The following is a 15214-nucleotide window of genomic DNA, read 5'->3' as shown; positions in this document are numbered from 1 at the left end:
GCTAGAGCTCGTGTAGGATGGATGAAATTTAGGGAACTGGGTGGGGTATTGTGTGGTAAGAAATGGTCAGTGAAGATGAAAGGGAGGGTATATAAAGCATGTGTGAGAGCAGCGATGGTATATGGTGGTGAAACTTGGGTGTTGAGGAGAGAGGAGGAAAGTGTACTGCAGAGGGCTGAAAGAGCTATGGTGAAGATGATGTGTGGGGTTAAAGTGAAGGATAGGAGGAGTAGTACAGAGCTGATGTCAATGATGGGACTAAATGAGGACATTGTGACATTGATAAGGAGATCGAGATTGCGGTGGTATGGACATGTGTTGAGAAGGGATGAAAGGGTCGGGATTAGGCGAGTATTGGAGTTCGAGGTTGAAGGAGTGGTAGGAAGGGGTCGTCCGCGATTGGGATGGAGAGAGCAGGTGGAGAAGGACAGGGTGAAAGCGGGGTTGCGTGATACTGAGGCGAGTGACAGATGTGGATGGCGTCGAGGGGTATTTCGGTTTCATCATAGGTAGCCAAAGGCAACCCCCGATCTCGGGGAAAATGACGTCTAAACGTGTGTTGTTGTTGTTGTTAATTTAAATAGGCAGATGTATAATATTGTGGTATTCGACAAATAATGTTAAACTACATTTAAATTAAAGTTTTCGTACTCGTGAGAAGTTTGTTGATGTTCAACCCTCTCTAAACAGCGGTTTCGAACGATTTTGATCCAATTTAGTTAGTTGGCAAGCGACCTGAAGGAGACTGAAGTTTGCTTCTTAAATAGATCTCACTCAATTTCTATCGATATAAATATGAAAGAAGGTACTTGTATATATATGTAAAGAGAGAGAGAAATATTTGTATACGTCATAATAAAATGAATAGTGTCTCTAACTCTTTGCCGCAGAGAATGTTGAAGCCAGATGACAGCCGTGAAAATTAGACCTGTTGTACAATTGAACGGAACTATGGAAGGTTGATGAAATTGAAAGGTTGGTGGAAGAAGGCGTACCTATGTCATTCTGGCTCACTTGGCTGTGATCGACCGCATTAGATAGAAAACAAAAGCTTGAATATGTTTAAAATCATCCTAACATTTTCCATTAGTTAAGTTTTAAAAAATAAAATAGAATATGAGAAGATTGCATCAAACTAAATTTGTTTCATTTGTTGTTATGTTTTCATAGGAGTTAATAATGGTCTTGACATCTTAAGATGGAATTACAGATGCCTCCACGACATATACGACATATATCGTACGCTTGTTTGGTGCACGTCAAAGCTTGTGTGTAGCCTGCTGTCTACCTGATTCGTGCACGGGAGGCAGGCAGGCAGAGTGGTTACCATGGAAACGCATAATTATCGCGAGGCATCGTCGTCTCATCTCACGTTTCTTATGAAGCGCTGCTCGACGTCAGCTTCGTCGACTGCAATGTTCTGAGGAAACTCACTGATCACTGCCATGCCGACTGGAAAGGGTTTGGTAGCCCCTCAAAACACCTTCCTTGAAAGCATCATCAAAAATTGCGTGGGCAAAAGTAAGTAAAAATTGCTGCAATAAGTAAATTTGAAAGTAAAAGCGTGACTCGACGAAAGGACTGTTAGGCAAGCTGTTTAACATTTTCTCATGCAGATGATTGTTTCCTACTGGCCAACGTGCGCATCGTTGATTACCCGATTGTTTATTGCAGTGAGGGCTTTACTAGATTAACCGGCTACACGCAGACTGAAGTGCTTCAAAGGAGCGCGTCGTGCAAATTCATGTACGGGTCATCAACCGCAGAAGACACAAAACAGAAACTTCTTGAAGCTGTCACAACATCAACTAGACAATCCTTTGTTATGTCATTCAACCGAAAAAATAGTTATTTTTTGTTTTTCGCAAAATAGAATAAAAATAAATAAATAAATAAGTGAATAAATGAATAAATATAAACAATAATTTACATAATTGCTAGTTACATTGAAAATTAATAAAACGTTTGTTGAAAAGATTTAGGTGGACCTCTTTTTATGCTCACCAACACCGCGCCAATTCGCAATGAAGAAGACGTTGTAATCCTCCTGTTAATTTACTTCCGCGACGTCACAAATTCAAAAACAACCACCTCAGTCTTCGACGCTGAAAAAAGTAAACTTTTCCAAATAACTTTTCAATAAAAGTTTGATTTCTATCGTCAACATAATTATTGCCAGCCATAAAATTGACTGACGAAAGCGAGGAAGAAGAGCGGAGAGAAAAATCCAGATTTCATTCTTTTGCGTCAAGTATCAAAAAATATTTTGGCAGCGCAAAAACCAATAAAGTTACTCCGGTTTGATTTTTAACTATACTTTTTCGATGAAATTTTAAAGATTTTGAACGCGAGATGTGTTCTACAGAAAGTTTTTTTAGATGAACATAACAGCAAGTGATGCTGATGATTCATGAGGATGAATGCATTTAAATGATTTTCAATATTTCCTAATATATATATTTAATTAACTTGCATAGCAAATATAATTATTAGCTAATTATAAGTATTTTTTAAAAATGATTTTATGTAGCGGTGAAAATTATAAGCAAGAAATTAAAAAATATTGACAGACAGCCTCATTCAACAACGATGCCATCCCGCAGTACAGACAGGAGCCTCCGAAAACACTTCCACAAATTTTACTTCATTATTCCCATTTCAGGAACGTGTGGGAGTGGGTGATACTGGTCTTCACGATAGCCACAGCCATGATCGCTCCCTACGCAGCCGCATTCAATCTCGGAGCACCGGCCGATGATACAACGCTCATGATACTGGATGACCTCATGGATATCGTTTTTCTTTTGGATATTATACTCAACTTGCACACGACCTTCGTTGACGTTAGTGGACAGGTAATTTCCAGACCGGACACAATCAGGAGACATTATTTAAAGACTTGGTTTGTTTTTGATCTGGTCTCTGTCATCCCATTCGATGTGCTCTATGCTTTGCCGACTTTAAATGATGTTAATATTCAATTAATTAATTAATTAATTAAGTAATTAAAACCAAATCATTGACGAATGACACCAAAAGCCAAGCGTCTGACTAAATTTGATTTTATTTGCTATAACGTCACTCAACCCCGTCGGCATTCAACTCCACATTTTCCAACACACAGACGCGCAAAAACCGCTGCAGAATGCACGAGATATTATTCATAGCGAAAAAATATTCCCTACTATCGCCTGACCTAATACTGATTAAGTAATTATGTAATTAATGTAGTTAAGTAATTTTTGTCATTCTTAAGAATAGGTTTATTTTTCAAAAAGAAATAGTCAACTGAGATAAAATAAATAATTGAATAATCAAATTTACATACTTAATTGTTATTAATTATGAAGAATATTGCAAATGCTTCAGAGTTCTGCGCATGTAATAAAGTTGATACGCCTCTTCCGATTGGTTCGAGTTGGTCGTACGTTGGATCGTTACATGGAGTACGGACAGGCCGTTCTAGTTCTTCTTCTCATGGCTTTCCTTCTCATATCTCACTGGTTTGCCTGCATTTGGTACGCCGCGGGTAGATACGAAACTTTGTTTAAATTGAATTTCGATAGTTGGGTCTACAAACTGTCGAATGATATTTCACAAGGATACTCAATCGTCTACGAAACCAACACGACAAAGTTGACTGTGGATATTCCAAAAGATGCAAACGTTTGGAATTTGTTAATAAACAACCAAACAGTAAAAAGTTTAAATAAAGAAAATTTGAGTTTGATTAAAGGACCCAGTAACTTCAGCAGCTACATCAGCGCCCTTTATTACGTCCTCACATGTCTCACCAGCGTTGGATTCGGTAACATAGCTGCTAACACTGTTCTGGAGAAAGTTATAACATCATTCATTATGATATTTGGAGGTAACCTGTTATAATTGAACCAAAATATTGTAATATTTTGACTGGTTTTATTTTATACAATAAATTGAAAAATAATTCAACAAAAGAATTAATTAATATTAATAATTCACCACCAGCATTGCTGTATGCATCCATATTTGGAAATGTGACCACGCTATTCCAGCAACTGTACATGGCGACGGGTAAATACCACGACATGCTTAAGAGCATTCAAGATTTTATGAAATTTAACACGGTCCCGAAAGTTCTCAAGGAAAGGGTTTTGGATTATGTAGTATCAACATGGACTGTTAGCAAGGGAGTTGACCAAACAAAAGTTTACATAAAATTTTCAATTTTTTTGTTACTCAACATTCAAGTTAAATTTTACTTGTTTCGTAAAATATTTCTGACAAAACTAGGTTTTGAACTATTGTCCAAACGACATGCGAGCCGATATTTGCGTCCATTTGAACAGGATGGTCTTCAAACAGAATCCTGCATTTAGGCTTGCTAGTGAGTCGTGCTTGAGAGCCATGGCAGTGCACTTTAGCATGATGCACAGCGCTCCTGGCGACGTCATTTGCCACCAGGGTGAAAGTCTCAACAGTGTTTGTTTCGTTGTATCTGGATCCCTGGAAGTCGTGCAAGATGAAGAAATCATCGCACTGCTCGGTTGTTCATTTTATTCTTAAATTCATTTTCATTTTTTTAAATGTTAACATTTTGGGGCGGCGTGGTGGTCTAGTGGTTAAGGCCGCATGGTGCTGTTTCGCAGTGTGTGCAGTGGCCGGGTTCAAATACGACAAAAGAATCCCCGCCTATCACACGTTTCGTGCAGGGTGCGTGGTTTAACTTAATACTCCAGATAGCCAATCTTACAAAATAAGTTGTACTCGTGGGCAAATGTTATTTATGAAAGTTTTGCAAAATTTAGTTTAGTCATGAGCTAATCAGAGTTATATACGATAAATATTTTAATTCAAGCAAGTGAAAATTCGCTGGCGTGACATCTTTTCCTAATTTTGTTAGCTTTTATTTTTTTGAAAAAAAAAATCGATTGGATTATTTGGCAGTTCATTCAAGCCGATGGTAGAAAAATTTTGAAAAATTTTCAAACAAATAAAAATGTAAATTTATATCAATTGTATAAAAAAATCGACTTTTTAGGGTGTCAAATTATAAGAAGATGACAAGTGTCAAAGGAAGTTTGTTGTGCATGTAGGTAGATGGAAGGTCGGCACACGTTCACACGCATGTGCCGTGCCGTGCTGTCCGTGTGCGTGCATTCATTGCTGTCATTTTTTACGCAGAACGTCACTTTAAAATTGTTTTTACTCGTCCACGCGTGCTTGTTCATCATTAATTTGTCAGCTGTCAAATAGTTGTGTGACATTTTCGTTGCTCTCTCGAAGAATTTTTTTGAAAACTACGTATTATAAAATCAACGAAAAAAAGTAATCGAACCGATAAAAATAAATGTTAAAGTATATATAATATATAAATATATGTAAAAAAGTAGAAAAAAACCATATATATATAAAATACTGCACTATATATATATATATATATATATATATATATATACAATATTCTATAATTATTATTCTGTTTATAGAATATTGTAAAAATTATGGTCTATTACCAACATATAAATATATATATATATATATATATATATATATATATATATATAATTATACACTTTTGATATGTTATTGTACAAGATAGGTTTTTACGGTAATAAATTTACGCTAGTAAAGTGAAATGTAAGATTTCGTTTCTTTAAAATGGTCTGAAGGAATTTGTAAATTTTCAGATTATTTTCAAGAGAGATAAAAGAGGACGTTCATATTTCCATTTAACTTTAAATAACATCAAGTAGCATTCGACGTACGTCTATTTATAGAAAAAGGTGACGTGTTTGGAGATCCACTGTACAAAGAAGCGGCCACCCAGTGCACCGCCTCCGTTAGGTGCCTCACCTACTGTGACCTGCATATCATCAGCAGAGATTACTTGACGCAAGTTCTCAACTTCCATCAAGGATTCGCCCAGTCATTTTCTAGGAATCTTGTTTTCACTTGCAATCTTCGACAAAGAGTATATCTTTTCATGATTAACTACTTCCATATATTTTTTAAACTTTAATTTTTTCAGTTTATATTCCGAAAGAAGGCAGACGTTAAAAAAGAAAATGAACTTAAAGAACGAGATAAGATGCAATCTGAAGCAGAAAAAGCTCAATCGCAGCCACTTCGAAGACTGCTCGTATCTAGGCTTCGTAAACACAACAGCGGAAAATTTGAAAGCAACATTTTGGTCCCAAGCACAGTTGCTGAAAATGTTTCGTTGATCAGTAACAACGAGAGCAGTAACGACGTCTCAATTAGGAAAGAGACTAACTTTAATATATTAGCTAAGATGACGAAATTGAATCAAAGCAAAAATGATGGGAAGAAAAACGAGAATGGAGATGAAATTACGCAGAGGGCGAAACATGAGGGCAGGTTGAAGGATGTCCTGCAAGAAGAAGTGACGAAAGACACTCAGAATGAAAAGAAGAATAAAGTAGAAAACGTTATTGCAGAAAATGCAGAGTTAAATAAAAGTGAAGACGTTGAAACAAAAAACCTCGAAGACAACTTTCCAACAAAGGAGCAGCCTCCCACTGAAGAACGCGAGGCAGATGTCCAAATGTGGGGTCCCATCAACACCAGTCCAACGACTGTCGACGATCAAAAACATCTTATAACAATTTTAACGGAATTGAAAAATGACATTAATAATAAAAAAATTGATTTAATGAAAAAAATGTCGGAAACGGAGCAAAATATTGAGTTTGCTTTGTTAGCTCTGAACGCAAGCTTCCTATCGTGATCATGACACTATTCATTCATTCATTTATTCATTCATTCATTCATTCATTCATTCATTCACTCACTCACTTTCTCACTCATTCATTATTATCCTGCTTTTAATATTCTTTTGTATTAATATTCTTTTAATATTCTTATGAATAACATTTTTGTTCAGTCTAATTGTTGAGACGTGGAGGGACGTCGTCTACATTCTCACTCACAGGCAGTGCAGCCCACCTGCACGTTAATGCCACAAGACTCGTGCATGTGATGTCGAATGTATTTTGTATTGTATATATGTGTAGAAAATTTATTTTATTTCGTAGGATTTGGTTGATTGACAATAAACACAATGTAATGTAATGCGTCACAAATTAGCCACACAATAAAAGTGTATTAAACAAAAATAAAATTATTGTAAAGAATTCTACGCGACGTGTCAGTCGCTTCATGAAAAACCGCAAATTAATTAAATATTGAAGCTTATTTGAAGATCAATATTAAAAAATAATATGAAATTGAATAAATTACAACATGAATTGTGCGTCTGACCATTTAACACGACAAAAAAAAACAAAAATAGAAGTCTAAACGGGCAACAGCAAGTTGCCAGTTGTGTACTTGTCTACACTGGCGCTTCGTTGGCCGAACTGTTTGAGCGATTGTTTATGGTGTTCAAGTAACGATAAATCTTTCTCCTCGCTGTTTTCATTCTTCAATAACGGATTCAAAATTTCTCGCTGGTCAATCAGCATCGCCATCGCATTGATCGGGATGCTGCAACTTTCTCTGTGAAGAGAAGGCATGGACTTGCATAACGTGGAGGAATCGGAAGATGACGTCATCCCGGATCTCTTCTGCTTCACGTGTCTGACGAAAGGGTCGTGTAGATGTTTTTCTACGGTTGTTGAGCACTGTGCTTTTTGAAAGTGTAAAAAATTTAAAGCGCCTTGATGTTTATTGTTTATGCTGCTGTTGTTGCTATCAGCTGTCTGGCGAAAATGATAAGGGAATGCTTGACGAATATTTTCACTCTCAAATTTGATATTTTTTGCATTGTAAATGTCATTTAAATAAGATAATGGATCTCTGCTATTTTTTCTGGAAAAGGATTTAGAGGAATCAGCAAGTTGTTGAACCGCGGTGGCAGTTGTCACAGGTACGTTCATGTCTTCAGGCGCCTGTCTGCCACATAACGTCAACCGTCTGCGTGTCATCTCCAAACGAAGAAATATAATCCCGCAGACTAGAACGACGAGAGAGGGCCACAGCATCGTGTGAACGACGTCCGATGTTGTGTAAGTTTTCTTAACGATGACGTTGTTGTGCTCCTGAGTGTCGTAAAAGCATGGGAAAGGTGCGCGTCCATTTTTTGTGAGGATTTGCCAGCTCTCCACAAATTTATTCACCGATCTTTGGTTTTCTTCCCGCGTTTTCAAACATTCACTAAAGGAACACTGCAAGTTAAATTTGAAAAATGATTAATCAAAGTAGTTTAATTAGAGGTTTCAATTTAACATTGAGTACACCAAAATTTTAGTTTATCATAGAAAAAGTAACATCGGTATTTGCTAGAATGATGTTTTAAATTGCAAAAAATCATCATGAAATGAAATTATGATGTCCCAATCTATGTCACGATTTAGCAAAATTTTGGATGCTGTTTATGCTATTTTTAGTTTACATGTTTATTTTTATTAATAATTATTATTTAGTGAGGATCAATTCTTCATCAAAACAATCAATACACTTTTCAGGCCTTCATGTATTTATACAATGGCCTCCGACCATTCATCCAGTCGCTACTTTCCTTCATACATGCATTTCGTTTGTTTGTTATTTCTTCTCCGTGTAGGCACGTGAAAAGAAAATCGATGAAAAAATGGAAAAATAACTTCTCTTCTCCCCTTCCACGCTGGCATGCATGGGGATTATTGAAAGCATGTTAGTATAACACTATGGAGAATGGCGTCTATCCATAATTATGTAGCATCAGAATACGAACGAATTGGATGTAATGCTACTGCTGTTTACAACTCGTTTTTATCATTCTGCAGAGAAATGGAAAGAACATTTTCCATGACTCCTGCTGATGCCGATCTGCAGCCTAAATAAAATATTAACGAACTGTAGCAGATTTAAATCAATGTCATTAATGATGTGATAAAACAAAATCTTATTCAATTATAAAACAAATTCTTATTCAATTCTGTGGAAATGACAATTTTAAATGTGGCGGGTGCATGTGGTGCTAATGATCGTTCGTTCTTCGTAAATAAAACTTTCCAGATGAAGTTATAAAATGAAAATCTTTGATGGGTCAATTTCCTTTCTAGCATAAAAAGAGTTTGATATTCTTCTAGTTGTTGAAATTGCAAAAGTCATTCTGTTGGGTTCGAAAAAAAAATGTTGATCCCATTAAAACGCGCATGTCTGCCTCCATTCAAATTGTAATTGTTTGTGTGTGTATTGCTAACATACATTTTATTATACTGTGCTTTTTTGTTTGTTTTATATTTTGAATAAATTCTCAAAAAGCAATTTATAATTTATTTCTTCATCAAATGTTTTTTTTTATCGCAGTTTGCAGAACATAATTTTTTAGCATTTTCTTGGCATTCCGTGTGAACTCTAGTTCATTGCATACCCTACATATCGCAGTCTTCTAAAATGAGAGCGCCAGTGCAGATAATTTTTGTAATTAAAAATTCGGTTTGGTTCAGTCCGGTCATATTGTAAAGTTTTTCAAACATTCGAACCGTTTTTTAGGAACAACGAGACGAGGTTTTTATGGCTGACGATTACTTTTTTATGGCACGCAATGAAAAAGTAGTTATATCTGCAATCTCATTGTTTGAGATATTTGGTACATTTACACAGCTCGATAAAAGTGCACGCATTTACTGTTATACAAAATGTACGCTGTTTGCTTAAGAAAAACAACCTACTTATATATGTACGTACATGTACGTCGTACATATTACATGTGCAGTGCAGTGCACACATGCCATCTATCCCATCATAATTTGCAAGGTTTAACGTACGATTATGCCTCAATTCACATGAATGTTGATGAAATTATTTTATGGCAACATTTGTTTGCGTTATAGTGTCATGTTGGTGTAATTATGCTTTCCACTAATGAATATTACATTTTTAATCACATTCAGTTTACATTTTTTCTTATTTCTACAGCTTAATATTTTGGCAGTTTAAAAATTATAAAATATAAGCAGAAGTTCAGTTTTGATACATGCTTCTTGAAAATATCTTCAAAACTAATCTCGGTGAAAAAAATGAAAAAGTTAAACAAAACCAAACTAACATTTATAAAATACTTAAAATTTAGCCAACATAATTTTAACTTACTTTTTAAACATTAAAGCACATTTTAGCTACATGAAAACACCGTTTGAACGAGGAAACACAAAACTGTGCATTCAGCCAAAAAAAAGGTCGTAATGTATTTTCAGTAGTAAGTATTAAGAACTGAAATTTTGGCAAAAGCTTACAATGAATTGAATGACTGTGAGTCTCGCAAACGATGGCAGTAAATTATTAAGTTAATACTATGACAGGACATCCTATGATGGGACCAATTTAAAATAAAATGTTATTCATATGAAAAAAGTTACGCGTAATAAGATTTGAAAAAATTGGAAATTTTCATTCTACCAGTAAGCAGACATGCACTTTTCAAATATCTATCTCACTGATAACCCTCTGGGTTATTTTATTTTTAAATTTCTCTTTTGTTAAATGATTTCACGAAAGTACAACATACATTGAAGTTCAATTATTTCACAACTTGGCTCATTTCTATATAAATTAAGTCAGTTTGATATAATTTTATGTTGTTTTGATCGGCGGCTCGTTGAGGAATGTCACATCACTTCCTAGCTCGTACTTCCAACCAACCGTGCGGCTTCTGCATTTTTGATTGTGTGCATACAAAAAAAATGTGCTATTCATGATTGGATCTGTTCCTTCATATCAAAAATCTACCATTTCAATCAATTAGTGCCAAAAGTTTTTAATTCATGCAATGTTTTAAATTTAAAAACTTTTCAATTTAGTCAATTTATGTACATGGAATTACGACCAAGTTTGTAGAGAGCCAATAGTTCTAAACACACGCGCAAGCACACGCACGTTTATGAAGCATATGACATGAACATGATGGCCGAGACGAGTTTATAACGAGGAAACAATTCTTTTATTTCCCATCATTAAATGCTTGCTGCAGAAGAAAAATTAAGACAGAATTTTTAAAAATCTTTAAAAAAGTTTCATAAATAATATTTGAAGATTGCGTGTAATGTAAACATGTAAGGTGTTAAGTAACCAATATTTCGTTTGCATAATAACTCGTGATTGGATTGAGATTATTCTCACACAAAAAGTTTAAAACTAAAATAAAATAACTCTAGTAAGAAAAGTAAACTTGTTTGTCGTGTCATTAACTTATTATAAATATTTAATATGGAATGACATTTTAAAGAAGTTACGATCAAAGTTAAACTGTATCGTCATTAACATTAAATTAGAAAGACCATGTCCATTTCTTGATTTGGCAAAATAAAACGTGGAATGTTATCAGGTTGATGTCTTGTATGATTTACGAATTATACATGTGTATGTTGTTGTGTTTGTTAATAATTTAATGTGTGTTACATGTTTCCTTTTCATGAATGTCATTTGTTTTATTGCTGTGTGCGTCTTAATGTTTTCTGTGTCTTTCATGTTTTGCTGCGGGTTACGTTATGACAGTATTACATGCTGTTTTTATGCTACGTAGGTTTTGGTTAGACTGTTTTATGCATTTATGCGTGTATATATGTATGTGTGTTTGTTTTTGTGTGTGTGTGTGTGTGTGTGTGTGTGATATGTACGTTGTTTTCTTTGGCATGTTTGAATTTTACTCCGCTATACAAGCATTGCAGAGGAGGCAGATCATAAGGCGGACCGCAAATGTATCGTTCTGCGTGTACGTGCACCTATTACACTTGAAAGAAACGTTTTAAACGTGGCTCCATAACATGAATCAATATTCCCATGCCGGCACCCACCATCCTATCAGGCTTCTTATTTATTTACCATTTCTGAAAAGTCTTGCTAATGAACCTTTTGTCGATCCGTGGCGTTTTGTGCGGGTTTGCATACGCGTGTATATGTATAATATATATATATATATAAAATAAATATAGATGTTCGTCGATATTGTTTTCCATACGTGTGGTTATATGTTCCGCAGTAACGTCATCCTACAAACTGACAACAAATTTGATTAATGGTTTTTGATTTTTAAGATTATTACATAAAATAGAAAACAAAAAGCAAAATAGAAAAGTTAAATTAATTCAAACTTTAAAAGTTCGGCATTGATTTAATATTGATTTTAAAGCGCAGCGTCATGCCTGAAAAATTAATCTTAAATTAATCACATTTTTTTAAACATCCTTCATCCGCTACCGTTTAATAAAAAGAAATTATTCATAAATTATATTACATACACATACATGCGTATCACACCGAGCAAAATCTTTTTCAACAATGTGTATAAAACACAGTTGACAAAATACTTATTAGCAATGCATAAAAAAGGTTTGTAATGCTTCCAATGCATGCAGAGCGCACTGTTAACTGCAACCATAACCTGCCGCCTCCTTCTACCTGTACCTGTTCTGGAGTGATTTTATTTTTGTCAACTGCTGATAATAGTAAACAGAATGCATGCGAACACAAGCGTGCCACATTCGCCAATCAATCTTTTAGCATTATCGTCATTGCATTGAAAGCTTTTTTTAAATAAATTGCTCAATAAACGCCGGTGTATAATGCAGATGTAAGTAACGCACACGTAAGACTTCTGCTCTGTTCCGATTGGAACTCATGTTTTCAGAAAGCATGTGACACATTTCATTCAAGGTTCCGATCTTTTAGATTAACAAAAACATTTATAAAAGAAATAAAAATTGTCAATGAAGAAACTGATAGACCACAAATCACAACCTACCAATGCAATTTGTACCAGTTGAAAAAATTAATTTAACAAACGTTTTTACTTTTTTTAAAATATCCATTTTTATTCTTAAAGTGAAATACATAATTTTATTTTACCTTAAAATATTAAATTTTATTCGAAACATGAAATAAAAACGAAACAGTCGAAAACGAGCGAGTGATTGAGAAGCAGCAACCAATGTGATTGAAGAGCTAGTGAGGGCAATTGAGTGAAACAAAATAAGACTATTAAAGGATGATAAAAAAAACCTGTGAAGTTTAACTATAAAAAATTTATTTTGATAGATACACGGTGGCGGATCTGGGGGGTAGGGTCGGGAGTCCAGTGCCCCCTGTTGTAAGCAGTTTTTCAATAAAAGTCAGAAATATGACCGTTTTAGGTAGAAAATCGAAATCGACCAAAAACTGGACGTGATGAGCACAAAAGGTCGTCAGCCACACCACAAATTTTGGCCTGCCCGTAAAAATTTGGGCCCCCTGTAAACATTTGAACATTTTTAAAATTTTGGCCTCTTTCAGTCAAAGTTATCTATCGTATATCCGCCACTGTTGATACAAAATATGTTCAAATAAAAATTAATCTAAGTTGATCTGGCTGAAGGAAGCAGCAGCGCAAGTAGATTGGTCGGTCAAAACAAGATGTCACTAAACTTTTGATGTGACGAAATCATCCGATTGCCAATGAAGAAAAGAACAAAGCATATTTTGCGAATTTTTTCAAGCATAAAAAGTAAGTAAAAAAGGCCAAAAATAGACATCTGATGTAAAACCAAAATGAAAAGATGATTTTTCAAAATCAACCAAAGTTGATTAGTATTGAAATTAATATATCACAAAGACATGTAAAACTTTTTTTATAGCGTTTCAATAAAAAAACAGAAACGAGTAGAAAAAATTGATACTAGTATTAAAGGTTAAAGGTCAATTACTCTCATTCTAGATTCAGAAGTATCAACAACGACAACAACACAAACATCGCATATGAATACGTGCATCATGACATACAAGGCATGAGATAGGCAAGGACTTGTTTGCCATATTCGAACCCGGTCACTGCACGCACTGCGAAACAGCACCATGCAACCTTAACCACTAGGCCATCATGCCACCTTGCAGACAACTTCTAACAAAGAAAGGTCAAACAAAGATTGGTTAAACATTATTATTTTATGAATCAAAATTTCAGCTACAGCCCGAAAAAATAAAATTAAAACTGTTGAAACCCGTTAACAAAAGTTAAATGAACATAAATTAATTCTGAACAGAACAGAGAAAGAAGGAAGGATAGAATGAAAGTTAGAAAGAAAAAGACTTTTCACATGGGTCGCAATAAATGTTATATATATATGCAGTGCATGTATTTGCATACATTTACATGTGTGCGTGTGTGTGTGTGTGTGCGTGTGTACGTGTTGTATATATGCATACACATAAGTGTATGTAGAGAAGGATGTTTTCTGTTGCGGTTACGCAAATATATAATGTCCGGCATAAAAAAGATAACTTTACTTGGTTTTGGTTTGGCATAAAATGAGTCATAGATAGAAGAGTATGGATGAAGATTTGATAGGAAGACATAAACAGCAGAAATGTATGTGCGGTAGATACGTGTACAAACTGTGTACAAGGAAGGAAAAACTGTACTACAGACATTGCGATCGTGTTGTTGTTGTCGTTGCTGCAATCTTCATACGTGGACCATTTTGTTGTTTTTTGCAGTAGTAGTTGTTGTTGTTAAATGTAGAATGTGTGTGTAGGTATATGTCTGTATATGTTTGTATGTGGGTATTGTATATGCATGCTGATTATGTGTTGAGTGGCAGGTTATAGGGAGATCTTGTATATATTCGACATAATATTCCAGTATGTTTTATAATTTTTACAACACTGCATTTCGTACTTTGTGTGTGTGTGCTCGTGTGTGTGTGTGTGCATAACGTAATAATCCCATTAATGCGTTAGTCGTCGTACAAAAGTAATTTTTTACTTACCGAATGCATTTTGCATGGTGCATTAATACAAGGTTGGTGAGTGTTTCAATGAGTTCTATCTGGGTTGTAAATCTATTTTTGTAACCAATGTAAATAATGTGTATAAAGTATTGTTAATTCATTGTAATTTGCAATTAATTTAACGCTGTCCTGTCGCGAATGAGGCCGTGCACCACTTTCTGCACTTTGAACATTCTTCCTCACTAGTAAGTTGCACGCATGGAAACGTGGGATGTGATTTATGACAGCCTTGTATCATGCAAATGTAGTTTGCCTAGAGAAATGATTCTGACCATTTTCCACGAATGCATTGTTGTTATTCTTATGAAAAAAAAAATTGTTATGTTACTGTGAACAGTTTTTACTGAAATTTTTATATCATTGCGATCCATAAATTAATCCAAGCCAGACAGATTCAAAAGTTGATTTTGTTATCTGCCACACATTCGCATAAATCATTCAACTTAATCCGCCCACTGCTTGAAATA

General features: G+C 34.9%; 3 protein-coding genes across 3 annotated transcripts; 2 read left to right on the top strand and 1 right to left on the bottom strand.

Moving 5' to 3' along the window:
* Positions 1-1445: 1445 nt before the first annotated feature.
* Positions 1446-4545, top strand: HELRODRAFT_162328 (hypothetical protein; the record flags this gene model as incomplete). Its single annotated transcript, XM_009024567.1, has 8 exons — positions 1446-1521; positions 1617-1847; positions 1977-2114; positions 2180-2298; positions 2571-2855; positions 3370-3871; positions 3988-4160; positions 4273-4545. 8 exons carry the CDS (start codon positions 1446-1448, stop codon positions 4543-4545), a joined length of 1797 nt encoding a protein of 598 aa, XP_009022815.1.
* Positions 4546-5039: 494 nt separating this feature from the next.
* HELRODRAFT_162327 (hypothetical protein) lies at positions 5040-6730 on the top strand (the record flags this gene model as incomplete). The annotated part of the gene is made up of 3 exons (XM_009024566.1): positions 5040-5058; positions 5760-5953; positions 6011-6730. The coding sequence occupies 3 exons, from the start codon at positions 5040-5042 to the stop codon at positions 6728-6730; spliced, it is 933 nt and encodes a 310-aa protein (XP_009022814.1).
* Positions 6731-7298: 568 nt separating this feature from the next.
* On the bottom strand, positions 7299-9443 carry HELRODRAFT_162326 (hypothetical protein; the record flags this gene model as incomplete). The annotated part of the gene is made up of 3 exons (XM_009024565.1): positions 7299-8168; positions 8784-8838; positions 9364-9443. The coding sequence occupies 3 exons, from the start codon at positions 9441-9443 to the stop codon at positions 7299-7301; spliced, it is 1005 nt and encodes a 334-aa protein (XP_009022813.1).
* Between the last annotated feature and the right edge of the window lie 5771 nt (positions 9444-15214).

The sequence above is a fragment of the Helobdella robusta genome (assembly GCF_000326865.2).
Source record: "Helobdella robusta unplaced genomic scaffold HELROscaffold_4, whole genome shotgun sequence".
NCBI lineage: Eukaryota > Metazoa > Annelida > Clitellata > Rhynchobdellida > Glossiphoniidae > Helobdella > Helobdella robusta.
This window is presented reverse-complemented; position numbering and strand designations above follow the sequence as displayed.